Genomic DNA, 25,746 nt, shown 5'->3' with positions numbered 1-25,746 from the left:
TATATCAATTTGTGTTTGCGTCACATCATTTAATTTCGTTATGCGTTCCCGCCAATGCTCCCTCCTTTTTTTTTTTCTTTCTTTCTTTTTTTTTTTTGTTTTTTTCTCTGTTTAACTGTATGAGAAGTTTGGAAGGAAAATGCAGAGGGTGAGCGGCACCCAAAGCAACGAAGAATTGAATTGAAATGAAATTGAAGGCACGTGATGTTGGGGGAAAAGACACAGAAACTGAGAAAGCGAAAGGGAGCAGGCACGTGCTTTGCTATGTTATGAAATGATTGAGATTTGAGATTGACTAGATGAAGATGAAGATGGGATAGTTTCTTATGTGATTTATAATATTGGAAACATTTCAAGTGCACCAGGGAGCATCGGTGCACCAATTATTTTAACCGTTGATTTTAATTAATATATATTATATATATTTTTTATAATTCAAATCAACGGTTAAAATAACTGGTGCACCGGTACTCCCGGTGCACTTGAAATGCTTCCTATAATATTTAGTTATTTAATAAACATACTTTTTGATACACATTGGCCAACGTAATATTTAATTTTTGATCTCTAAATTTGTAGGCAAATTTTAATTTAATTTTTAAAATTTTAATTATTTTTATTTAGTCTCTAAATTTTATAAACATAATTTATATTAGTCTTTAAAATAATTTTTAATGTATAAATATTAATAAAATATTATTATATATAGATAGTTAGATATCATATTAGTTCTATAAAATGATATCATTTTAATTTTAATATTTAATTAATCTAAAAATAATATTATAAGTAGTATTATTAAAATTTTATCTAACAAAATAAGTGATAAAACACAATTTTGCATTATATTATAAATTTAAGCGTGACTATTTATATTAGTATTTTTTTTTACTGAAAATTATTTCAAAAATTAATGTAAAAATATTTATAAATTTTGAGATTAAATAAAAATAATTAAAATTTTATGAACTAAATTGAGATTCGTTTACAAATTCAAAATTAAATTAAGTATTAACGCTATATTGACCACTTGTGTTTATGTGATCCTATTTATGTAAATGAGGAGTTATTATAAAATTATAGCGGACCATTTAAAAAATTCAAATCAGATTTGGATGTTAAAAATTTGAAAATCAGACTTATATGTCATTTATTAAAATAAAAAAATCTAAAGATCGAATTTATGCTTGTGTGTTTTTTTCTAAATAAAAAATTAGAAGATTAAATATGTGTTATAAATTTTTTATTATTTAAAATTATAAATTTAAGAGTCATATTTATATATTCATAAAATCTTATCGTGAAATATAACTCTCAACTTTCTTATTTTCATATATATATAAAAAAATCAACCTACCCATAAGTCCATAACATTCGACAACACATTATGTTTGTCCTAGTATCTTAGCGGGTACTATTTGTTCATTAAACTCAATGTTATTGGTTATTTTTAATATAACATAATAAACAAAAAATTATAGTTTAGTGAGTAAGAAATCTATAAAAATTAATTTTAAAGGACTTCTATAATAATAATTATTATAAAAGTTATATGAAAAAAAAATAAAAAAACTAAAATTAAAATTACATTATTCCAATTATGTTTAAATATAGAAGATGTAAATGATGATGTTAAAATATATATATATATATATATATATATATATATATATATATATATATATATATATATATATATATATATATATATATATATATATATATATATTATGTAACTTCTCGTAAAAGATTACATGCAAAAAGGCAAAATGATAGCCTAGTGAATGAAACCTTGATGTATCAAGTTTACATGATTTTTAAATTTTTCCAAATGCCAATATTGGGCTCCATCATTTTTTGCATAAGATACACTTGAATGCTTTTCTCCTTCTCCTGTAAGAATATGGAAAAGGACAAAAACGGGGAAAAAACTTAAATTGGAGATAAATAAATAAATCAGTTTTGTTATTAGAAAAATAATTTTTTAATTACTAATTAGTCAACAAAATATTAGGGGTGGCAAACGGCCTAACTCCATCGGGTCGATCCGCGTAACCCGCCAAAAAAGGTGGGTTGCACTGAAAAATTGGGACCACCAAATAGCAGAAGTCTGCCTAACTCACACCGCTTAAACCGCGGGCTTTGGTGGGGCAGGGCGGGCTTCTCCGTCGGGCTTAGTTTTTTTTAGTGAGGGGGTATTTTTTGTAATTTTTTTACCAAAACCTAACTTCCCCCAACCTAACTTACAAGAGTATGAAGATAAAAATTGAGTGTTTTAGATTATGTTTATGTTACTTTGAAGACAATATTTATAATTATGTTTGGATTATGTTTATTTTGCTTTGGAGAGAATATTTATACTTATGTTTTGGATAAAAACTTGGTTTATAATTATATTTATTAGATATTTTATAATTACAAAAATTTTAATATTTGTGAATATAAAAAATATAACTTTTATGCTTTTAGACATTATAAATTTATTAATATGGTTGTGAAATTATATATATTATTTACTAGTTAATAGTAAAAAAAAAAAAGAGTTTTGGCGGATTTAGCGACAACCTGCAGTTAAAAAGAATGGGGTGGGATTTTAGGATCGCCTCACTAGGCGAGGCGGGGCGGGACTTTCCCGCTTGCCACCCCTACAAAATATAATATGTGAAAGGTTAAAAGAGGATAGTTTCTTTTTAAAAAAAAAACAAATAACTATTAATTGATTATTGATTGAAGAAAATTAATTCTCAATCTTTCCTAAATAATTTGTCATAGATTAACCTACTATATACCTAAAGGAAAATAGAAGAGAAATATCTATTATTATGTATAATCTATAAAAAATATATATATACTCAGTAATGTCTAAAATTTAACACATGACTTGTTAGTTTGATCATATAAGATAATAAGATATTTACCATCTAATTAACTAACGTCATATTTGCTATTATTACACACATTTAATTAATAAAAATTATCATCCAAATACAATTTAGAAAATGCTCCCTTCACTCTTCGTTTAGAAATTGTTTACTCTATATGCCCTATTTTACTTTTGTGTAGAAGTATGATTTGCAATTAAAAATTATCCTGCGAATTGATAAGACTATGTTTGGTTTGTATTTTTATTTTTTATTTTTTTTTACTTTTATTTTTTTTTAAATATTGTAAAAAGAAAAAAAGCAGAAGGTGAAAATAAAAAATAAAATTTTATTATTTTTACTGTTTATTTTATAAAATCTAAAAAACAAAAAATAATAAAAATAAAAGCAAAAAATAAAAAACGCAAATCAAACGGACCTAATAATTTAACAATGCTTAGAAAAATGCTAATGCTATCAATCTGGTGCTTTAATTTCGTAAGCAATATGCATTTAAATAGATCCTTTTTATTTGTTTTTTTTTTCATGGGGATTTAGTTATTGAAATTAAAAATAAGTAAAGGTGGTTTAGGCTTACCATTAAAGTAGTAATCATTGGAACTACCTCCATAAGATCCTGTAAGTACTCTTCTTCCTGTTTTGATGTTGTAATTAGTTCCGTAACTTGATAAAGAATCCGTTCAACCTGCTAAATTCACAATAAGTCAATAATTCTATGATTAATCCTTCTATGTAACAAAATTTTATTATCATATTATTATTATTTATGCACTCATGTACTATATATAATGGCAAGTAATGAAAATGTTTTAGTGCACAAATTTTTGCTCCTAAATAACTTTCGTTATATATGTTTGTAAAAGAAATATATTTTAAAAATTTTTAGATTTGAGCTAAAAAAACTCTTAATTATAGTTTTAAATGTACATTTATTATTATTATTATTATTATTATATACTAAAAAAAGAAGAATTGAACCTGAGCTTGGAATTTCATGATCAATGGTTCAAGGTGGTCCATTACGTCAATGGCAGTGTTCAAGACTTCAGAGACAGACACAGTGTCAACCTGTAAAGAATATGTAAGTAAAAAAGTATTGGGAGTCCACATTTTTTAATTAATAAATCAACGAACAATTGAATATTTAAAGAAAATTCAAAATTAAAAATAATAAATTCATCCAAAATTCAAATATAAAAATTTAAAAGTGGAAAAAAATAAAATTATTTATGATTTATAATTTAAGGTGGTGGGATGAAAATTGAAATAGCCAAAAGTGACTAGCCATGGTGACCGGAATAATAACTACTAGTGAGTGATAAAATTATAGCGTTGGAAAAAAATTAAAAGAGTAATTTTTAAAATATTATTTTTATTTTTGTTTGTTTTGTTTTGTTTTATTGAGTCTTTTTGTCTAATCCAATTATTATTGGTTAAAAATATTAGTTGCAATATTGGTTTCTTAGTTATTCAATATAATTAAATAAAAAAAGATATACTATATATATAATTATTTAGACATTTACAAGTTTTATTATACATTTCGATCTTAAAGGATGCTCAATTTCATCTTGCTAAAGTCTGGTTGTAAATTTATTATGAACTTATACAATTTTTTGTTTTGCCGATTTATATGTCAAAAGTCTAAAACACGTATTACAATAATAAGTGTAAAAAATTCAACACACATTATGCAAAAACAGAATAAAATGAGCGCAAACTTATTTTAGCAAGTTATCGAACTGAGCTTAAACAATCCATATTTTTATATTAATATATATTAAAATTTATTTTTTAAATTAGTAATTATATATTTATATATAAATATAAATATTATTTAATTTAATTTTAATAAATATCTTATATTATCATAATATTCTATACCATCTAATTTAGTAGATTTTTTTTGAGTAAAATCCCAACTCGTTCTCTAACTATTTCGCTAACTCTTTTTTTAATCTTTCATCGATTGAAAAATGATATTACGATTCCTAACCATTAATTTCATCAGATATTCTATCCTTTTGTTAATATTTTCATCCAAAGCTAATGAATTTTGTTTATGTGTCACATTAACTGATGACGTATCAAGAAACCATTTTAAGGAACAAAACGTCTCATGTCGCTGTAGTAAAATAAGATAATTAAACTCTTGAAAAAAAATCAAGAGACATTTAAACTCCTAACTAATTTAAATATAGACACATAAATCATAATAAATTATAAAATAGTACAAGTACCCCTAAATATTGTATCTGCTATTGTAATGGTTGTTAACCTTAATTGGTAGTAGCCTTAGTTTCTTACTTCTTCTTATTATGTTGTAGAGATTTTATTTGATGACATGTTCAAGAAAGTGTTAGTCTCGAATAGTGATACTTTCACCATTTTGATTGATGGACAATGCAAATATAAAAAATTGATTTAGCATGAAAGAATTTTTAGGTAATGATCAATCAAGGTATTAGATTGGATTTGATTATGTACAATGCGCTAATCAATGACTTTTATAAGATCTACGATTTGAAAAAAGTTAAAAAATTTGTGAATAAGATAAGTAAATGAGGTTTAAAATCTGACAAGATTATGTTCACAACACTAATAGATGGATATTGTAAAGATGGGGACATGAGTATTATATTGAAGATCAAGAAAAGAATGATCGAAAGGGATTGAAATTGATGAGGTAGTTTTTACTAAGCTCGTATCAAAACCTTGCAGAGAAAAAAAAATAAAGAAGGAAGAGCAAGAAATTGAGGCTAACCAAAGCCACCAATCAATGTAGCAAATACAATGACTTATTAAACTTTAGGACTACTTGTCCTACTTTATAGTTCACTATGGGTTTATGTATCAAGGTTTAAACTAAATAGGAGTTTAAGTATCTCTTAAATTTTTTTCAAGGGTTTAATTATCCTATTTTACTGTAGTGTATTGCTGATACGACAGGAGACGTGTTGTCCCTTGAAATGATTTCTTGACATGTCATTTTTAGGAGTCACAATATCATTTTCCAATCAATGTGGAGCAGAATAGGAGTTAGCAAATATTTCCCGACTCAACCCAGTCGGGGTAAGGTTGTCAACCCGATCTGTAGCGGGTAGGATAAGGTGCGAGTAGAGTTCTTATGCAAATCGGGTAGGATGCATATTGAGTCTCAACCCAGACATATCCAACCTCTCTCTAAATACAAAAGATCCTTAGACATTAAAAAAAAATATTAATTGATAATTTAATACATTTTTATTTATATAAAAATCAGTTATATTTTAAATTAAATTATCATCAAATTATATAGAGGATATACCAATTTTGGTCCTCAAAGAATTTCGGACTAGACATATTAGTCCCTGACTAAAATTAATTACTCGATTGGTCCCTAACAGTTAACTCCGTCAAACACTTGGGTCCTTTGCTCCGTCAACTTTAATGGAGGACAAAATGATCCCAGACAACTCTAACAGAGGATGAAATGGCCCCTGGCAACTCTAACAAAGGACAAAATGATTTATGGCCCCTTCTGTTCGGAAACGACACCGTTCTCCCCCAATTTCTATCATATCTCGTATAACCTTAACATTCATACTCTCCTTCTTCACCGTCACATTCTTCTTCTCCATCTTCTCCTTCCTCCTCTTCAACTCCAAAATCAAGCAATGGTGTAACTGTCGCGCGTGTCACACCTACCTCAACATGTCATGGACCACACACTTTTCAAATATCTGTGACTAGTATACCCACCTCCTCCCCACTTCGCCCACCAAAAACATACACATCCACATCCTCGATAATAGCATCACTTCCAACCCCGTCCACCACATCCTCAAGATCAAGTTCTACAACTATCATAAGGGCACGCCTTTTTCCATTATCTGCCAAGTAATATAGATTGTTGGACATTAGGACATCACGAGAAGATTTTTCTTCGACATCATATGTAAATTTTCATTTATAATGGACCCAAGTACTTCATTCCTTCTCTCCCCGGGTCCAAGTTGGTAGACAGTTTCAACCTTGCATCCAAGCTATTAGTATAGCAAGCAATGTCACCATCACCGCTCATATGAAAACTGAAGCGATTACTGAACATTTTTACTGAAGAAGAAGATGAAGGAAGCGATCGGAGTGGTGGACAATGTGGCCATGAAAATAATAGGGCAGAGGAGCAAGGAGATAGCGACGACAATGATGAGTTTTAACAAATCGGACTTGCTGTCTAGATTCATGGGATCCATCGAAGACGATAAGTACTTGAGAGATATAGTCATTAGTTTCCTGAGTATGAATTAGTTGAAAACAACTTGAGAATTTTTCTTCTTGTGCACATTGAAGTTGCAGAGTGTGCACATGTAGCTTGAAGTTGCAACGTTGGACTGTTAGGGTTATGCGAGATATGATAGAAATTGAGAGAAAACAGTGTTGTTTCTGCACAGAGGTTGCTAGGGACCATTTTGTCCTCTATTAGAGTTGTCAAGGACTATTTTGTCCTCCGTTAGAGTTGATGGAGTAAAGAACATAAGTGACTAACAGAATTAATTATTAGGGACTAATCAAATAATTAATTTTAGTAAAAAACTAAAATATCTAGTCCAAAATTTTTTGAAGACTAAAATAAATATATATTTTATAAAATAATATTATATCTTTTTTATAATATGCAGATAAAATCGAATATCCTAAAATTAAAAATGGTTAAAATTAGAATTAGAATATTCTCAACCGACAAATATTAGAGTAGAATAACCTTACCTTTAGTCCTTAACCACTCCATTGTGACCCCTATATTTACTAGCATCCTTGGTCTCATTTAACTTCAGGAATAATTTACAGATTTATCTTCTTCCTCCGAAAGCGACCAAAATAACCTCCAAAAATTCATGAAAACCCACTTTTGTGTACAAATCACCATGGGTTTCACGATGCTCCTCTCACATCCATGAAAGAAAAATACACATCACCTCTTCTCTCCTTTCGCTCACGTGAGTTTCTCTTTTGACTCCTTGAAATTTCACTTCAAGAATAAAGGATCTTGTAGTTGAACTAGCTAAATATTATTACAATTTCTTTGTAGGAATTCTTGCAAGTTTAAGGTACTTTGATCAAGCTCCAAGCCATTGGTACTGAAGGTAGGGGTTGACTGGAAGTTCATTGCATCATTTGTGTTCAAAGCTCTAATTAGGGTTCTATTTGGGATTTTATCTAATTTTGTGGTTGCATGTTGAAATTGATGTTGCATGCGTTAGTGTGTATGTGATTGTAGTTGTATTTGTGAGTCATTGATGGCATTGGAGCTTGCTTAGTTGTAATTGCATGTTTGAACACCAGCATCCCGCATTAACACATCAGTGGCTGACTCCATGGCTTGAACATGTGACCTTCAGGGAGACAACTTAACCGTTGCTCTAAGGCTTCTCTTCGAAACCTGACCAAGTAAATAGTCACAAAATAGGTCATGGCTAATTGACCTAAACATTGTCCTAACCTAAGAGGGGAACTTAAACCCAAAATACAAGTTACTATGTCATGAAATTCTAATTAGGTCCAGTTTGGCTAAACAGCTTAATTAAGCTCTTTTTGAAAAAATAGCTTAAGTAATAAATGGCTATATTAAAAGTAGCTTATAAATAAGTTATTTTGTATTTGGGTTTTTAGTTCTAAAAGTGCTTATTTTATAGAAATGTGATAAAAAGTAATAGTATTATGAGAGAAGTCATTTTTTTAACTTCTCTATAAACTCCTAAATATCTTCTTAGAAAGTTGTAATTTGGTTTTGAAAATTGCATCAAATATTAATACCATTACTTTTCATAAGTTAAAAGCTTGAAAAAATTACTTTTAAAGCTTTCCAAACGGGCTCTTAATCAGGTTTAGAACCTTGAACTAAGTAAATATCTCCTAACACACTAATGATATCACAATGGTCTATATGGACCATAAAAGGGGCCAAAGTGGTCCATTAGTCAAGACACATTAAAACACATCCGAAACACTTGAAACTTAGAGCAATAAGGGCCTAGAAACCATATGATGGCAGAATTACCTTTTTACCCCTATGATGGAAAATAGATTAAAAAGTGAAGGATAAAAAGGGGATAATCCTTAGTCCCCTGTTCAATCCTAACAAGGTTTGGCATAACTATTAGTCTACTACCCTCTAAAAATGGGGTCCATTAAGGTCTCCAAAAGTATCAAAAGGTTATGACAGAAGATTTATGAAAATATGCTTTTGAATATTCTGAGTTTATGACTTAATTTCTAATGAGTGTTAGAGCCAAAAATCATGATGATGCCACTGAAGGTTCTAAGATGTGAAAATTAAAAGATGAATGATTAAGGGAACTTTGGTTTATGCTTAACTGTGCTGATTGGTGGCCAGTCATATTATAAGGTCGGGCTGGTGAAATGATTAGCACTAATGAGGACTGTGGCATTGACCTGCTCATAGTGGGGACAAAAGTTTCCACCTCGCTCACACTTGGCTATCATGGTGGCTTTTGGCAATAAACAAAAATGAGCTCATGACTTAAATGACAAGGAATACACCATCTGTTTGCATTCCTTGTGTGATAATTTACTTAAAATGTGATTGGGAACGTGTATGTGCTTGTTTGATGAATGGTTGTTAAGGCCACAATAATGTAAAGTGTTTTCTTAAAATACATCTGTTTCAGTCAATCCCTTGGTAATATACAAAATCTAGTTTAATTAGATTATTAATGGTAAAAAGCGCCTTGAATGAATCTTTGGAAGCAAATGGAGATGGTAATGATGACATGATATAATCATAGCACCACTTATTACTCCTATAGAGATTTTATATTAGATTCTTACCCTGTGGTTGTTTTTCATGTTATTCTTAGATGGGCTCGATGATCACAATCACTGAGTTTCCCGATGGCATGTGGCACTACGATCCTGTATCCGGATCTTTCATGATGGGTCCTTTTGTAACCCATTCTTATTTCTTTAATCATCCATTTGCCATACCTCTTATGAGCCCCCTGTTCAATCCATTGAACCCTTTTGGTGATGGCATCGGATTCCCAGTGCCGATAGTAGTTCCGATGGGACCGCCTCCTCCTGGGTTTGGACCACAGCCCCCTCCTGGATTTGGAGGTCCTGCCCCTGAAGTTGGGCAGCAGCCACCTGCTTCTGTGCCTGAGCAGCCTCCACCTGTTGATGATGACCAAATTGCGCCCCACGATGGGCATATCTCTAGTCCGGAGAGTGGTTTATCTAATATTACTGGTTCAAGTGCTGATGACTATGGGCAGGTCCCCAGTCCACCTCACTAAAGACTGGTTGATGCAAACTTTTTGGTTACTGATGCAGGATAGGATAGTGGCGCTGTTTTCCCTCTGCCTTCACTTTCTATGGGCTTAGGTCTTATCTTTTGAATAGCCCATTTTGGAGGGAATAGGACGTTATTCTACTTCATATAGCCGAAGTCCGAAGTCCTGCATAGCGTCTGCTGCTGCGTTGGTCGGACGGCGTAATCTAAATTCTAACTGATATTTTGGGTAATTGTACATATAATGCTATACTAATGAATTTGTGGTACTCTATATAGCTATGGTGTGTATGCTTCCTTATAATGGCGCTGAGACAACATTGTGATTTGTAGTGCAGATGATGTTGTTGAAACTTATATGACATCTCAGTTATATTATGGTATAGGTGTGGCATGTCTAATTGTCTTGTATGATGCTTATGATACTACTTGGTAATGATGTTTTTATGTTAATCTTGTATAGGAGGTTCTTTACTTTGGAATAAAATGCTTATATCCAAACAAACAAACAAACATGTTTTCTTTTATTTTTGCTGTCGTTCAACTTCTATACTACTCAATTAAAGAGGTATTTCCTCTAAAATCTTAACCAAACAAGCCCAATTTTCATTAAAGGTTTTACAATCTTTTTTTGTAGGTAGGACTGACTATTCTAAATTAGAAATACTAAAATATAAAAGTATTGGGCAAGCAAAATACTTTATGAACACTAAAAATTAATTGCGAAATTAAGTGTTTCACTATAAAAATAATCAATGTGTTATTTCATAGCAAAATAATCAAATTTGTTTGTAACAAGATAATCAAGATTTTTTTAATAAAGAAAAAGGATCTTCTAAAACGAAGAGAATTAAAGTGTTAATAATCTAATAGTAATTAGACTTTTATTTTTTTATTTTATATATTTTTTTTCAATTTAAAGGATTTTGATCCGTTATTGAGGTGACAACTCTTTTGAATATTGTCTTTTGAGGGGGGTCTTGCATCCCCTTCGGATTCGGGTATTGCTTGTTCCTAACTTTCCTTTTATTACGAGCTTGTTAAAATAATAAATAAATAACGAGTCAAAAAGGTATGTACCTTAAGATAGTTAGACAAAGGCAATGTATTGGATAGTGCTACCAACTTCCTCTCCAATCTCTCAACTGATTCTTGATTTCTTCTCTCCAATTTTGCCCATTCATTAAGAAAGGGAAGTTGCGGAATCACTATTTGATAAAGCTTGATCAAGTGTTTGACATTTTGTAATTCAGTTTTCTTTTGTATTATCGCCTTTCTTATTCGGAGAGTTCGAAGCCATACAGAAAAGAGTTGCATCTGAAATTCATAGGAAAACGACTAAGAAGCATCACTTGTTTGATAGGATTATTGAAGCAAAACTATGAAGCAAATCTCATCTAATAAATATCGAATATCGATTATGCTACTTGTACACTAAAATCAGCTACCAGTATAAAATATATGTTTGGAATATAAATAGACGTTAAAAATAAATTAAACTATACATATATTTATACACAAATACATTAATAGTAGATTTTAAATTTTAATAATTAATTTTAGTGTACAAATACTATTTTTGAATAAATACATAGAAGTTGATATCTGTTACGGTGGGTAACCGGAGATGAATTGAGCGGATGGCGTTGACGGGCCCAAATGCGTGAGGAAGGAAGTTTTCGTCTGAGTATGCAGCTCGGGGGACTTCGTCCGACTTGTGTTCGCAAGTGAATGGGGGGTGGTACCTGCAAAGACACTCCGATGCCTCAGTTAGCAAGGGTGTGAGCAGGTCTAGAGAGTATTGGGCTTAGAGATACCTGAGGAGCGTCAGTGTACTTATAGTGGTGAGCCAATAACCACCGTTGGAGTAGTGCCGTATCTTTAGGATGATAACCGTCCCCTTATCTTAGGGAGGTTAAGATATGGCTTTGTGAAGCGGTTAGAGAGATTTCAGGGGCGGTTACTCATTTAAATGAGTGCTTATCTGCCAGCTAATCTCATGTCCGACTTCTTTAGAGCAGGTCGTGTTGAACACCGACTTCTTATGTGAAGGTCGGCACTTAGTTAGGCTTAATCTATTGGATTAGGCCTTTTAGTTGGACCTGGGCCCAAATCATTGGGCCAGGGTATGAACAGTGCCCCTACTTGAGCCCAAGATCTTTTTTAAGGCTTGGGTTCAAGTATTTAACTCGGGTTCGTAGCCGACTTTCACGGGTTTTGAAACCGACGTGATTTTCGCGACCTTTTGTTTCTGACAGTTACGTCAATTCAAGCGTCGTGTCCGTTGGGGAAGCTTTTAGGGATTGAGGGCTTTGGTAACGGTGCAATCTTATTAATGACTACTTCATTTTTACCATTATGCCCCTTAGTATGCTTATAAATATTTTCCCTCTCTTTCCTTCTTCCGTTTCTGCAATCTTTCAAACTTCTTTTCTCCTTGTTCGTGCTGTATTCTTGTGCTTGAAGATTTCTGCTTTTCCCAACCTTCATTTCTCGGATAAAGGTTAGTGTTATGTCATGCCTTATGTTTGCATGTTTTTGGTTTTTGTGGATAGGTTGGTCTGTAGATTTCGGTTTCGCATCCTTCCCCTTTAGGGACGTGTTTTTTGATTTTCTTTTTTCTTTTTCTTTTTGTAGGTTTTTTGTACCTTTCATTATATAAAGAAAAATGGCCTCTGTAGATGTTCTTTCTCAGTGGGTTGATGACACTGTCCTTGGGGAGGAACCCTTGGTCGATGCTGAGTTTATCACTCATCTTCGTACTCATCACCGGCTTTGTACTTCGGAGGAGGACGAGCCAAAATATGAGTTGATAGTCCCGGGTCTGGAAGACCGGGTTTGTTTTGGGAGGGCCGATGAGGCAGCCCCTCATTTTTTCTTCATGTATGAATGTATGATCACCCGCTTGGGTGTTTTTCTTCCTTTTTCGGATTTTGAAATATCTGTCTTGCACCATTGTCGAGTTGCACCTACCCAACTTCACCCTAATTCTTGGGGTTTTCTAAAAATCTATCAATTTGTTAGCCACGCCTTGGACTTTCCGACCTCATTGAGGATTTTCTTTTATCTCTTTCATATGACTAAGCCCTTTAGTGGGCTGAATAACGAACAGCAATGGGTGTCTTTCCGAGCCATACAAGGTCGGAGGATTTTCACCCTTTTTGACGAATCCTTTCATGATTTCAAAAATTATTTCTTCAAAGTGCAAGCTATAGAGGGTCACCATCCCCTTTTTCCTAAATGAGCATTCCTCCCCTCGCTTTTCCCTTTATTGGTTGGCGGCCTCCCCTTGTGAGAAGTATGGTCTAGATGACCTTGACGAGGTGGAGGCGGCTATTGTGGGGTTTTTCCGAGAAGCGTGGGGGAGGGCCCCGTATTTAGATACGAGGAAATTTCTCCAGGGGACGCCGACTTTTATTCGGTCACAACTAGGTAGTGCATCCCTTATTTCCGACTTGTTTCTGCCGGTTTGAGTTTTACCGACTTGTAACTTTTGGTAGTTGTTTCTTTTGTAGATATGGCAAAGAAGAATGCTCAGGAATCTTACCAAAGAGTCCAGGAAGCTAAGGCAAAGTCCCGGGCCAGGTCTGGGGGTGCCAGGGCGATCGCCTCTCCTCCTCCTCCTCCTCCTCCTCCTAAGAACGTGGGCACTCCCTCTCGGCCTATTATAATTTCTTCTTCAACTTTGACTCGGCCACTTCCTTCTGCCCAACTCCTTTCCGAGCCAGAAAAGAAGAAGCGCAAGACTTCAGAGTCTGGCTCTTCTTTTGATGGTGGGGTAAAGGCGGATGCTCATGCATTCGTCCGAAAGAACATCTATCCTTATATAAGTATGGATGATGTTTCTGTTCGGAACCACCTCACCACCATGGCCGAGGAGAGTTTTAGGGCAGCAGGTGTTTGTGGCAAATTTTTGGACCTTTTTGAGAAGACTCCCCTCAGCTCTTTGGGGGCAACCTCGAAGGTTGAGGAACTGGAGGGGAGGCTTCTTGCTTTCCAAGACCAAGAGAGGGAGCTAAAAGAGGAGGTGGCTAAGTTGAGGGAGGAGAGGGATAGCCTCCGGGAGAAGGAGAGTAAGCTGCGGGCCCAATGTACTATGGAGGCAAACTTGAGGGAGACAGCACAGGATAGTTACCAAAGTTTATTTCAGGATCTTGTAGCTGTGAGGAGGGATTTGCTGAATTCTCGGAATGCGTACGCCGAGTTGGAGGACTCTATTGCGGATGGTGCCGAGGAGTCTTGGAGAATTTTCCTGGAGCAAGTCAGAGTTATCGCTCCCGACTTGGACCTTTCTCCTTTACATCCTGATAAAGTCGTCATTGATGGTGCTATCGTGGATCCTCCTGCCCCCGAGGTTGTTTCCGAGTCAGATTTGAAGACTCGGGGGCAGAGGATTATTGAGTCTCCTCCTCGTTCCAAAGATGCTCCGAGTTCTTCAGTTGTTCCTCCGACTTCCTCTTCAGCTTCTCTTCCTGGTCCTGGTGGCGCTCCTCCCGGCTCTGTTGGTGGTGATCCGTCTACTCCTCTGCAGAAATAACTTATATATATATTTTTTTTATGGCTATATGGGGGCTCGGCCTGTGAGTCCCCCCTTTTTTAAACTCATTTGCATGTTGTTTGGTGACGCTTGAACAATTTCTTTTGGCCTTTTAAGGCCGTTAACAAAATACTTTGGCAAGTGTCCTTTTTGAATAAGGGCTTTAGATTAACAAAATACCCTTTTTTGGATAAGGGTTTTAAGTTACCTTGTGCGTGTATGCTTTCTGAATTTCCCTTTAGCTTTTTCTTGAAAACCTTTCTTTTTGGCTTGTTTGTTTTTCGTTTTAAGGATTTTCGGGACATCCTTTAAAACTTCTTCCTAGGTTTTCCTATCTCTTTCTGTTATCCCTTATACTCAACTTTGTTTTAGCGAGTTCTTATGACTTAGGTTATTTTTGCGATGCGTTTTTCTTCTACTCGGTATTATACCCCGATTTATGAATCGAAGTGTTTCCGAGTTTTGGTACTCGGGATCTCGTTTCGACTTATGAGTCGGATTGGTTCCGAGTTTTTACGATCGACTCATATAACCTCTTTACACCGACTTGTACCTCGTCGTTTTATCCTGACGACCATCTAGGTCGGTTCATGGGATTTTTACGTTTTGTCGAGCTTAAGTCGGCGCGTTTCGTAGAAAGACTTAGAAAAATAAAGAAGGATATTATAAGAGATATTATGAATGAAAAAGAACTTTATTGATTGGGGAGGTACCTTCTTTTGCTACTAAGGGTCTTGATAGCCTAGTTTTCCCTTAGTCTCTACTATGATGCCTCGTTAAAAACCCTTCTCCAGAAAAAACCCTTTTTTGGGAAAAAATCATGAAGTTGGGAAAAGAGTACATCAGGGAGTAGAGTTCGCTTTTAACTGTAGTACCTTTTCATATTACAAGCATGCCACGACCTTGGTAGCTCAATGCCGCTCAGGTCGGTTACTTTATAATAACATTTTCCTAAGACTTCATTGACTTTGTATGGTCCCTTCCAATTTGCGGCGAGCTTTCCTTCTCCCGATTTGTTGACTCCAATGTCGTTTCTGATTAAGACCAAATCATCTGGAGCAAATGTTCTTCGAATGACTTTTTTGTTGTACCTTGTAGTCATCCTTTGCTTCAACGCTGCTTCTCTTATCTGGCCACCTTCTCGGACTTCGGGGAGCAAGTCGAGCTCTTCTTTATGTCCCTGTATATTTCCGACCTCGTCGTGGAGAATTACCCTTGGGCTTTGCTCATTGATTTCTATTGGAATCATGGCTTCTACACCGTAGGCTAGTCGGAAAGGTGTTTCTCCCGTGGCGGATTGGGGTGTTGTCCTGTAGGCCCATAGCACTTGAGGGAGCTCTTCCGCCCAAGCTCCTTTTGCTTCTTGCAATCTCTTCTTTAGCCCCGCCAGTATGACTTTGTTAGCTGCCTCGGCTTGCCCATTAGCTTGTGGGTGTTCTACCGAAGTAAACTGATGCTTGATTTTCATACTGGCCACTAAGCTTCTGAAGGTAGCATCGGTGAATTGGGTTCCATTATCCGTAGTGATGGAATAAGGTATCCCATATCTTGTGATGATATTTTTGTAGAGAAACCTGCGACTTCTCTGAGCGGTGATGGTGGCTAATGGTTCTGCTTCTATCCACTTTGTGAAGTAATCTATTCCCACGATCAAGTATTTGACTTGTCCTGGCGCTTGGGGAAAAGGACCTAATAAGTCCATTCCCCATTTTGCAAAAGGCCATGGAGAAGTGATACTGATGAGCTCTTCTGGTTGAGCCACGTGAAAATTTGCATGCATCTGACACGGTTGACATTTTTTCACAAATTCTGTGGCATCTTTCTGCAAGGTCGGCCAATAGAATCTAGCTTGGATTATTTTCCTGGCTAGTGACCTTGCTCCGAGATGATTTTCGCAGATCCCGCTATGTACTTCCTCCAACACCTCGGTGGTTCTTGAGGTCGGTACGCATTTTAACAATGGTGTCGATATCCCTCTTCGGTAAAGGACATTTCTTACCAAAGTGTAATGCTGTGCTTCCCTTCGGATTCTTTTGGCTTCCTTTTCCTCCTTAGGGAGGATGTCGAATTTCAAGTATTCGACTAAGGGATTCATCCATCCAAGGTTTAAACCGACTACCTCAAGCACTTCTTGCTTATCTTCTGTTTTTGCTACCGAGGGTTCTTGGAGGGTTTCTTGAATCAGGCTTCTATTGTTTCCTCCTGGTTTGGTACTTGCTAATTTAGATAGGGCATCCGCTCTGCTGTTCAGATCCCGAGTTATGTGTTTGACCTCGGTTTCTGCAAAGCGTCCAAGATGCTCCAAGGTTTTTTCCAAGTACCTCTTCATATTAGGATCCTTTGCCTGATATTCTCCACTTATTTGGGAGGTCACCACCTGTGAGTCGCTGTATATCATCACTTTTGTAGCACCGACTTCTTCTGCTAACTTTAGCCCAGCAATCAAGGCTTCATATTCTGCCTGATTATTTGAGGCTGGGAATTCAAATTTTAGAGAAACCTCAATCTGGGTTCCTCTTTCATCTACCAATATTATGCCTGCGCCGCTTCCCGTTTTGTTGGAGGATCCGTCTACATAGAGTTCCCATGTAGTCGGCTTTTCCTCTTGGTCCCCTGCGTATTCTGCTACGAAGTCGGCGAGACATTGAGCTTTAATTGCTGTCCGAGTTTCGTATTTTTGATCGAATTCGGAGAGCTCTATTGCCCATTGAACCATTCTCCCTGCAACATCCGTCTTTTGGAGGATTTGCTTCATGGGTTGGTTTGTGCGAACTCTTATTGTATGAGCCTGAAAGTAAGGTCGTAGCCTTCGTGAGGCTATCACTAAGGAGTAGGCAAACTTTTCAAGTTTGTGGTACCTTAGTTCATGGCCTTGTAGTACCTTACTGACGAAATAGACCGGGTGCTGTCCGACCTCGTCTTCTTTTATCAGGGCTGACGAGACAGCCCTATTTGCTACGGATAAGTACAAAACGAGGTCTTTCCCTGGTACTGGTCGGGTTAAGATAGGAGGTTGGCTTAGAAACTTTTTGAACTCTTGGAACGCCTCCTCGCATTCCGGAGTCCATTCGAATTGGCATCCCTTTCTTAATAAGGAGAATATTGGAAGGGATTTTAGTGCCGATCCTGCTAAGAATTTGGAGAGGGCCGCAAGTCGGCCGTTGAGCTGTTGGACTTCTCTCAAACAGGTCGGGCTTTTCATTTCTAGGATGGCTCTATATTTGTCGGGATTGGCCTCAATCCCTCTTTGTGTTAGCATAAATCCTAGAAATTTTCCTGCCTCCACCGCGAAGGCGCATTTTGCCGGATTTAGTCTCATCCCATGCAGCCTTATGGTGTCAAAGACTTGTGAGAGGTCGGATAAGAGGTTGACCTCTTTCTTGGTTTTTACTAGCATGTCGTCGACGTATACCTCCATCAAGGTTCCCATGTGGGAAGAAAACACTTTATTCATCAACCTTTGATATGTGGCTCCTGCATTCTTTAATCCGAATGGCATGACCACGTAGCAATAGTTGGCTCGGGGTGTGATGAATGACGTTTTCTCCTGGTCGGGCTCATACATCGGAATTTGATTGTATCCCGAGTAGGCGTCCATAAATGATAAGTATTGGTACCCCGAGCTAGAGTCCACTAGGGTATCAATACTTGGTAGGGGATAAGGGTCCTTAGGACATGCCTTATTTAGGTCGGTGTAGTCGACGCACATTCTCCATTTACCATTCTGTTTTTTGACTAGCACTACATTGGCTAGCCATGTTGGGTACTTGACCTCTCTAATAAAGCCGGCTTCCAGGAGAGCCTGTACTTGCTCTTCTACTATTAGGGCTCGTTCCGGGCCGAGCTTGCGTCTTCTTTGTTGTACAGGTCGGGATCCTGGATAAACCGAGAGCTTGTGGGACATGAGCTCGGGGTCAATCCCAGGCATGTCGGAGGCCTTCCAGGCGAAGAGATCGGAATTATCTCTTAGGAGCTTAGTCAACCCTTGTTTTAGAGTTTCCCCTAGGTTGGCTCCTATATGAGTGTTTTTCCCTTCTTCTTCACCAACCTGTATCTCCTCGGTTTTTCCTCCCGGTTGTGGTCGCAGCTCTTCTTTGGCCTTTGCACCGCCGAGTTCTATTGTGTTAACTTCTCTGCCCTTTCCTCTTAGGTTTAGGCTTTCATTGTAACACTTTCTTGCTAGCTTTTGATCTCCCCTTACCGTTGCTATTCCCGCTGAGGTCGGAAATTTCATGCAGAGGTGAGGGGTAGATACCACTGCTCCGAGTCGATTGAGGGTGGCTCTGCCGATTAGAGCATTATAAGCTGAGCCCACATCGATGACTATGAAGTCTATACTCAGAGTCTTTGATTTTTCCCCTTTTCCAAAAGTGGTGTGGAGGGGCAAAAATCCCAGTGGTTTTATTGGCGTGTCCCCTAATCCATACAGGGTGTCGGGGTAAGCCCTTAGTTCTTTCTCATCTAACCCTAGCTTGTCGAAAGCAGGTTTGAAGAGAATGTCTGCCGAGCTTCCTTGGTCTACTAGGGTTCTATGGAGATGGGCATTTGCTAAGATCATAGTTATTACCACCGGATCATCGTGTCCAGGGATTATTCCTTGCCCATCTTCTTTTGTGAACGAAATGGTAGGAAGGTCGGGTGACTCTTCCCCGACCTGGTAGACTCTTTTGAGGTGTCTTTTGCGAGAGGATTTGGTGAGTCCCCCTCCCGCAAATCCTCCTGAGATCATATGGATATGCCTCTCTGGGGTCTGCGGTGGTGGGTCTCTTCTGTCCATATCGTCTCGCTTTCTCTTTCCGTGACCGTCCGACCTTTCTATGAGATATCTATCAAGCCGACCTTCTATAGCCAGCTTTTCTATCACATTCTTAAGGTCGTAACAGTCGTTAGTGGAGTGACCATATATTTTATGGTACTCGCAGTAGTCGCTGCGGCTTCCCCCTTTTTTGTTTTTAATGGGTCTAGGGGGTGGCTGTCTTTCAGTGTTGCAAATCTCTCTGTATACATCCACTATGGAAACCTTCAGTGGGGTATAAGAGTGATATTTCTTTGGCCTTTCGAGACCGAGCTCTTCTCTTTTCTTGGTCTCCCTTTCCCTTTCTTTGTTGAGGGAGGGAGTCCCGGTCGTCCGCTCAGGTCTCTTAACTTGGCGTTTTCTTCCATGTTGATGTACTTTTCAGCTCTCTCTTGTACATCACTTAGAGAAACGGGGTGCCTTTTGGATATGGACTGTGAGAAGGGACCTTCTCTGAGCCCATTGACTAGCCCCATTATGACTGCCTCTGTGGGCAGGTCTTGGATCTCCAAACATGCTTTGTTGAATCTTTCCATATAGGCTCGCAGGGATTCTCCGACCTCTTGTTTTACTCCCAAGAGACTCGGTGCATGTTTCACCTTGTCTTTCTGAATTGAGAACCTCATTAAAAACTTCCTTGAGAGGTCTTCAAAGCTAGTGATCGATCGTGGGGGAAGGCTGTCGAACCACTTCATTGCTGCTTTCGATAAAGTGGTCGGGAAAGCTTTGCATCGTGTGGCGTCGGAAGCATCAGCTAGGTACATCCGACTTTTGAAGTTGCTTAGGTGGTGCTTTGGATCCGTGGTTCCATCGTAGAGGTCCATATCAGGGCTTTTGAAGTTTCTCGGAACTTTTGCCCTCATTATGTCCTCGCTGAAAGGATCTTCTTCACCTAAGAGTGACTCTTCTTGGTCGTCGCGGGAGTTATGATTCTTGAGGGAGGATTCCAGCTTTGAGAGTTTCCTTTCTAACTCTTTTCGCCGTTCCATTTCCTCTTTTAGGTACTTTTCTGTTTCCTTTTGTTTCTCCCGCTCTTGTTCTAACTGCTCCAGGCGGCTGTGGACTAACCCCATTAGTTCAGTTATGTGGGATGGTCCGCCCTTTTCCGATTCTCGCTCATCTGAGGGGTTTGCCTTTGGGTTTTTTACCCCGGAAGTGCCCTCTCTCGGCTGATCGTTAACCTCTTGATGGAGGGTTAAGTCCGCATTATTATTACCTGCGTCCAGATTCTCTTCTTCGGAATCTGTTTCCGCATGGACTTCTTCGTGGGATCTATCCGCCATCAATGGGTGATCTCTCGGGTCCCCGGCAACGGCGCCAATGTTACGGTGGGTAACCGGAGATGAATTGAGCGGATGGCGTTGACTGGCCCAAATGCGTGAGGAAGGAAGTTTTCGTCTGAGTATGCAGCTCGGGGGACTTCGTCCGACTTGTGTTCGCAAGTGAATGGGGTGGTACCTGCAAAGACACTCCGATGCCTCAGTTAGCAAGGGTGTGAGCAGGTCTAGAGAGTATTGGGCTTAGAGATACCTGAGGAGCGTCAGTGTACTTATAGTGGTGAGCCAATAACCACCGTTGGAGTAGTGCCGTATCTTTAGGATGATAACCGTCCCCTTATCTTAGGGAGGTTAAGATATGGCTTTGTGAAGCGGTTAGAGAGATTTCAGGGGCGGTTACTCATTTAAATGAGTGCTTATCTGCCAGCTAATCTCATGTCCGACTTCTTTAGAGCAGGTCGTGTTGAACACCGACTTCTTATGTGAAGGTCGGCGCTTAGTTAGGCTTAATCTATTGGATTAGGCCTTTTAGTTGGACTTGGGCCCAAATCATTGGGCCAGGGTATGAACAGTGCCCCTACTTGAGCCCAAGATCTTTTTTAAGGCTTGGGTTCAAGTATTTAACTCGGGTTCGTAGCCGACTTTCACGGGTTTTGAAACCGACGTGATTTTCGCGACCTTTTGTTTCTGACAGTTACGTCAATTCAAGCGTCGTGTCCGTTGGGGAAGCTTTTAGGGATTGAGGGCTTTGGTAACGGTGCAATCTCATTAATGACTGCTTCGTTTTTACCATTATGCCCCTTAGTATGCTTATAAATATTTTTCCTCTCTTTCCTTCTTCCGTTTCTGCAATCTTTCAAACTTCTTTTCTCCTTGTTCGTGTTGTATTCTTGTGCTTGAAGATTTCTGCTTTTCCCAACCTTCATTTCTCGGATAAAGGTTAGTGTTATGTCATGCCTTATGTTTGCATGTTTTTGGTTTTTGTGAATAGGTTGGTCTGTAGATTTCGGTTTCGCATCCTTCCCCTTTAGGAAAGTCAGCATTTTTAATGGAAAAAGAAAATAGAAAGTTGACTAATATTGGTTTAAATGTAATATACAGATGTAAGGAAAAAATATTGATTATTGAATAGTTTGTTATATTTAGTAATAGAAATGACAATAGATTTTCAGATCAAAGTACACAATCATTCACTATAATATCTAGTTAGTTATTTTTGAAAAATGCAGTAAATTTGTAAATTTCTTTTTTTTTTCTTACAAAAAAAAATATAGTAGAATTAGTAAAATATGAATTATTCATATAGAATAGTATTTGGAGGAGAAGATAAACTGTGAATATGAAACTCTAAATTTAAATGAGATATGCACAAAATAAAACAAAGTCTAAACACTAAACTATAAGCTCATATGCATAATTATTATTTTTTTTATCAAACATAGGTAGATTCGAACCTGACTATGCCATTTGAGATATAACTCATTACCATATACATAATTACTATTCACTATCACTATAATACTATTCACTATCAAAATAATTTTACAATAATGATAAAAAATTATTAACATTAACTAATTAAAAGTTGATATATTTTTTCTAATTTTTTAAAAGGTTAATTAATGTGTCAATATTGGTGATTTAGAAGTTAGAACAAACCTCGGCTACAGTTTTGATACGAGCCATGGCAAATTGAGCTCTAGCATTGATAAACCGCCACTGTAGAAGCCTGTTATGCAAAATTTTAAACCTATGGTATCCTTCTTCTTCAATTGGCGAAGATTTTCTTTGCTTCAAATAATTCAACACCTTGCTGGTCACGCTTCGCCTGCCGCCGCCGCCATTGGCTTTTGCCGGCGACTCAGACACCTTTGCGATAAATTGGGATCCAAGAGCTGACCTTCCCGGTGACATCGCCCACGCAGAAGGCACCTTCTTCATCATGCCTGGTGACGTGGCACCCGAGCTACTTTGCGCTGTTCTTGACGATCTTGACGATGTTGACTTTGAACGGTTATTGCCGCTGATGAATCTTTCGCTACTCGAGCTGAACGACGACCTCCGTGAAGATCTGTCGTTGGCCGTTATGGCTATGGCTGGCGCGCTTCCACTTCTGCTCCGGACAAGCTGCGGTGCCGCCATAACTTGGCTACGGTGAGAAGGAAGAGTGCCACGTACGTCACGGAAAGTGTTATCCATTGAAGAGATATATACTACGTATTTCGCGCGGTTTACCGTTATAACTTATAACGGTCATATATATATATATATATATATATATAGTAAGGCTGCAAGTGAGTCAAGTTAGTTCACGAGCCAGCTCAACCTCGATTTTTTAATAGCTGGATAAGCTGATCGAGTTGATGAGCTGAGTTTGAGCTTGAGTTTGTATATATTAATATTTTTTATTGTTTAAAATTTTATAGTCATTTTTATATATAATTTTGATGTAGGATATAAATAAAAAATTTATAATTGACAGATAGATAATATATTAAATTTATTTTTTAAATATTTTTTAATATATATAAGTTATAATTTATTGATATAGAATTATAGATTATGTTCTTATTATTTGAGTCAGCTCGTGAACTAGAGCCAACTCGTAAGTTTTCGTTGCATCAAACTTGAGCTTACGAAATAGGTTCAATTGTTAATGAGTCGAGTCGTGAGCCAAGTTTAATTTTCGTGAGTCGAGCTTGAGTTTGATCTAACTTGACTCAACTCGACTCACTTCCAGCCCTAATATATAATTCCTATTTAAATTAATTAAAATGCTAAAAATATCTTTTAACAAAAAATCTTATGTTAAAAATGTATTTTATTTGTTTAATTATATTTTTTTTAAATAATATTTTTTAATATATCAAAATTAAATTCTACTTATAATTTATTATTCAATAATAAAAAACAAACATCTTTATACAATGACAATTATAAAATTTTTATACTAATATATATATTGATGAGCGAGAGACTTTCACTTTTGATGTTGGAAGCACGTTGATGAGGAAACAAGAAAGTCGGGTACATGCACTGCACACGTTTGCCCATATAAAAATGAAACAAAATTAAGGGTTGTTGGCGTAAATTATAATTCTTGATGTATTAATTAAACGATAAGTTATTATTGGGTATTTATAATAAAGTTATTTTAGTATATGTGATTGTTCATATCCTGGCCCAATAATAAAGGCCCAGGTCCAAATGAAAGGCCTAGTCCAGAGGATTGAGCCTCGCTGAGCACCGACCTTTGTACTAAGAAGTCGGTCTTGACTACGATTTGCTCTAAAGAAGTCGGGACGGAGAATAGTTGGCAGATTAACATCAATCCAAATGAGTAACTGCCCCTAAAATCTCTCTAACCACTTCCGGGAGCCATATCTTAACCTCCCTAAGATAAAGGGACGGTTATCACCCTAAAAGGGTGGCACTATTGCAGCGGTGGTTATAGGCTCACCACTATAAATACACTGACACTCTTCAGGTATCTCTAAGCCCAATACATTATAAACCTGCTCACACCCTTGCTAACTTAGGCATCGGAGTGTCTTTGCAGGTACCACCCCCCATTCACTCACATACACAAGTCGGAAGGAGGTTCCAGCGTGCAAACCTGCTCGGAGGCTACCATCCGTAGACGATTGGGCCGGCCAAATACAGTCCAGTCCATTAATCTCCGGTTACCCACCGTAATATTGGCGCCGTTGCCGGGGACCCGAGAGATCAGCCACCGATGGCGGAAAGATCCCACGAAGAAGGTCATGTGGAGACAGATTCTGAGCAAGAGAATCTGGACACAGGCAATAACGATGCGGACTTCACCCTCCACCAGGAAATTGATAATCAACACAGGGAAGGTACCTCCGGAGTAAAAAAACCCGAAGGTAAACTCCTCAAAAGGGCGCGAATCAGAAAAAGAGGGACCATCCCATGTAACTGAACTCATGGGATTAGTCCACAGTCGCCTGGAACAGTTAGAACAAGAACGGGAGCGACAAAAGGAAACCGAAAAGAGCCTAAAAGAGGAGATGGAACGACGAAAAGAGTTAGAAAGAAAACTCTTAAAGTTAGAATCCTCCCTCAAAGGTCGCAACTCCCGTGACGAAAAGGAAGAGCCGCCCTTAGGTGGGGAGGATCCTTTCAGCGAAGCCATAATGAGGGCAAAAGTTCCGAGGAACTTCAAAAGCCCTGATATGGACCTCTATGACGGAACCACGGATCCAAAGCATCACCTGAGCAACTTCAAAAGTCGGATGTACCTAGCTGATGCTTCCGACGCTACGCGATGCAAAGCCTTCCCGACCACTCTATCGAAAGCAGCGATGAAGTGGTTCGATAGCCTCCCCCCGAGGTCGGTTACCAGCTTTGAAGACCTCTCAATGAAGTTTTTGATGAGGTTCTCTATCCAGAAAGACAAAGTGAAACATGCACCGAGCCTCCTGGGAATAAAACAGGAGGTCGGAGAATCTTTACGAGCCTATATGGAAAGGTTCAACAAAGCATGTTTGGAGATTCAAGACCTGCCCACCGTGGCAGTAATAATGGGGTTAGTCAATGGGCTTAGAGAAGGTCCCTTCTCGCAGTCCATATCCAAAAGACACCCCATCTCCTTAAGTGATGTGCAGGAAAGAGCTGAAAAGTACATCAACATAGAGGAAAATGCTAAGCTGAGAGACCTAAGTTGGCGACCTGGGCACCCTCCCTCAATAAAAGAGAGGGAGAGGGAGACCAAGAAGAAGGAAGAACTCGGTCTCGACAGACCAAGGAAGTACCACTCTTATACTCCTCTAAAAGTTTCAATAGTGGATGTGTACAGAGAAATTTGCAACACTGAAAGGCTGTCACCCCCAGGACCCATCAAAAATAAAAAGGGGGGAAGCCGCAGCGACTACTGTGAGTACCATAAAATATATGGTCACTCCACGAACGATTGTTACGACCTTAAAAATGTGATAGAAAAG

At 37.5% G+C, this 25,746-nt stretch overlaps 2 protein-coding genes across 2 annotated transcripts; one reads left to right on the top strand and one right to left on the bottom strand.

Moving 5' to 3' along the window:
- Positions 1-1,739: 1,739 nt before the first annotated feature.
- LOC130956198 (QWRF motif-containing protein 7-like) lies at positions 1,740-22,966 on the bottom strand. Its single transcript, XM_057883244.1, has 5 exons — positions 22,442-22,966; positions 11,254-11,490; positions 3,861-3,950; positions 3,460-3,567; positions 1,740-1,893 (listed from the first exon to the last, which is right to left on the bottom strand). The coding sequence occupies exons 1-5, from the start codon at positions 22,922-22,924 to the stop codon at positions 1,807-1,809; spliced, it is 1,005 nt and encodes a 334-aa protein (XP_057739227.1). The 5' UTR covers positions 22,925-22,966; the 3' UTR covers positions 1,740-1,806.
- Positions 7,714-10,636, top strand: LOC130956199 (uncharacterized). Its single transcript, XM_057883245.1, has 3 exons — positions 7,714-7,861; positions 7,954-8,008; positions 9,743-10,636. Exon 3 carries the CDS (start codon positions 9,743-9,745, stop codon positions 10,175-10,177), a length of 435 nt encoding a protein of 144 aa, XP_057739228.1. The 5' UTR covers positions 7,714-7,861; positions 7,954-8,008; the 3' UTR covers positions 10,178-10,636.
- Positions 22,967-25,746: the final 2,780 nt, after the last annotated feature.

The sequence above is a fragment of the Arachis stenosperma genome, chromosome 10 (genome assembly GCF_014773155.1).
Source record: "Arachis stenosperma cultivar V10309 chromosome 10, arast.V10309.gnm1.PFL2, whole genome shotgun sequence".
Lineage (NCBI taxonomy): Eukaryota > Viridiplantae > Streptophyta > Magnoliopsida > Fabales > Fabaceae > Arachis > Arachis stenosperma.
Note: the sequence above shows the minus strand (reverse complement) of the source record. Positions and strands in the feature narration are given on the sequence as shown.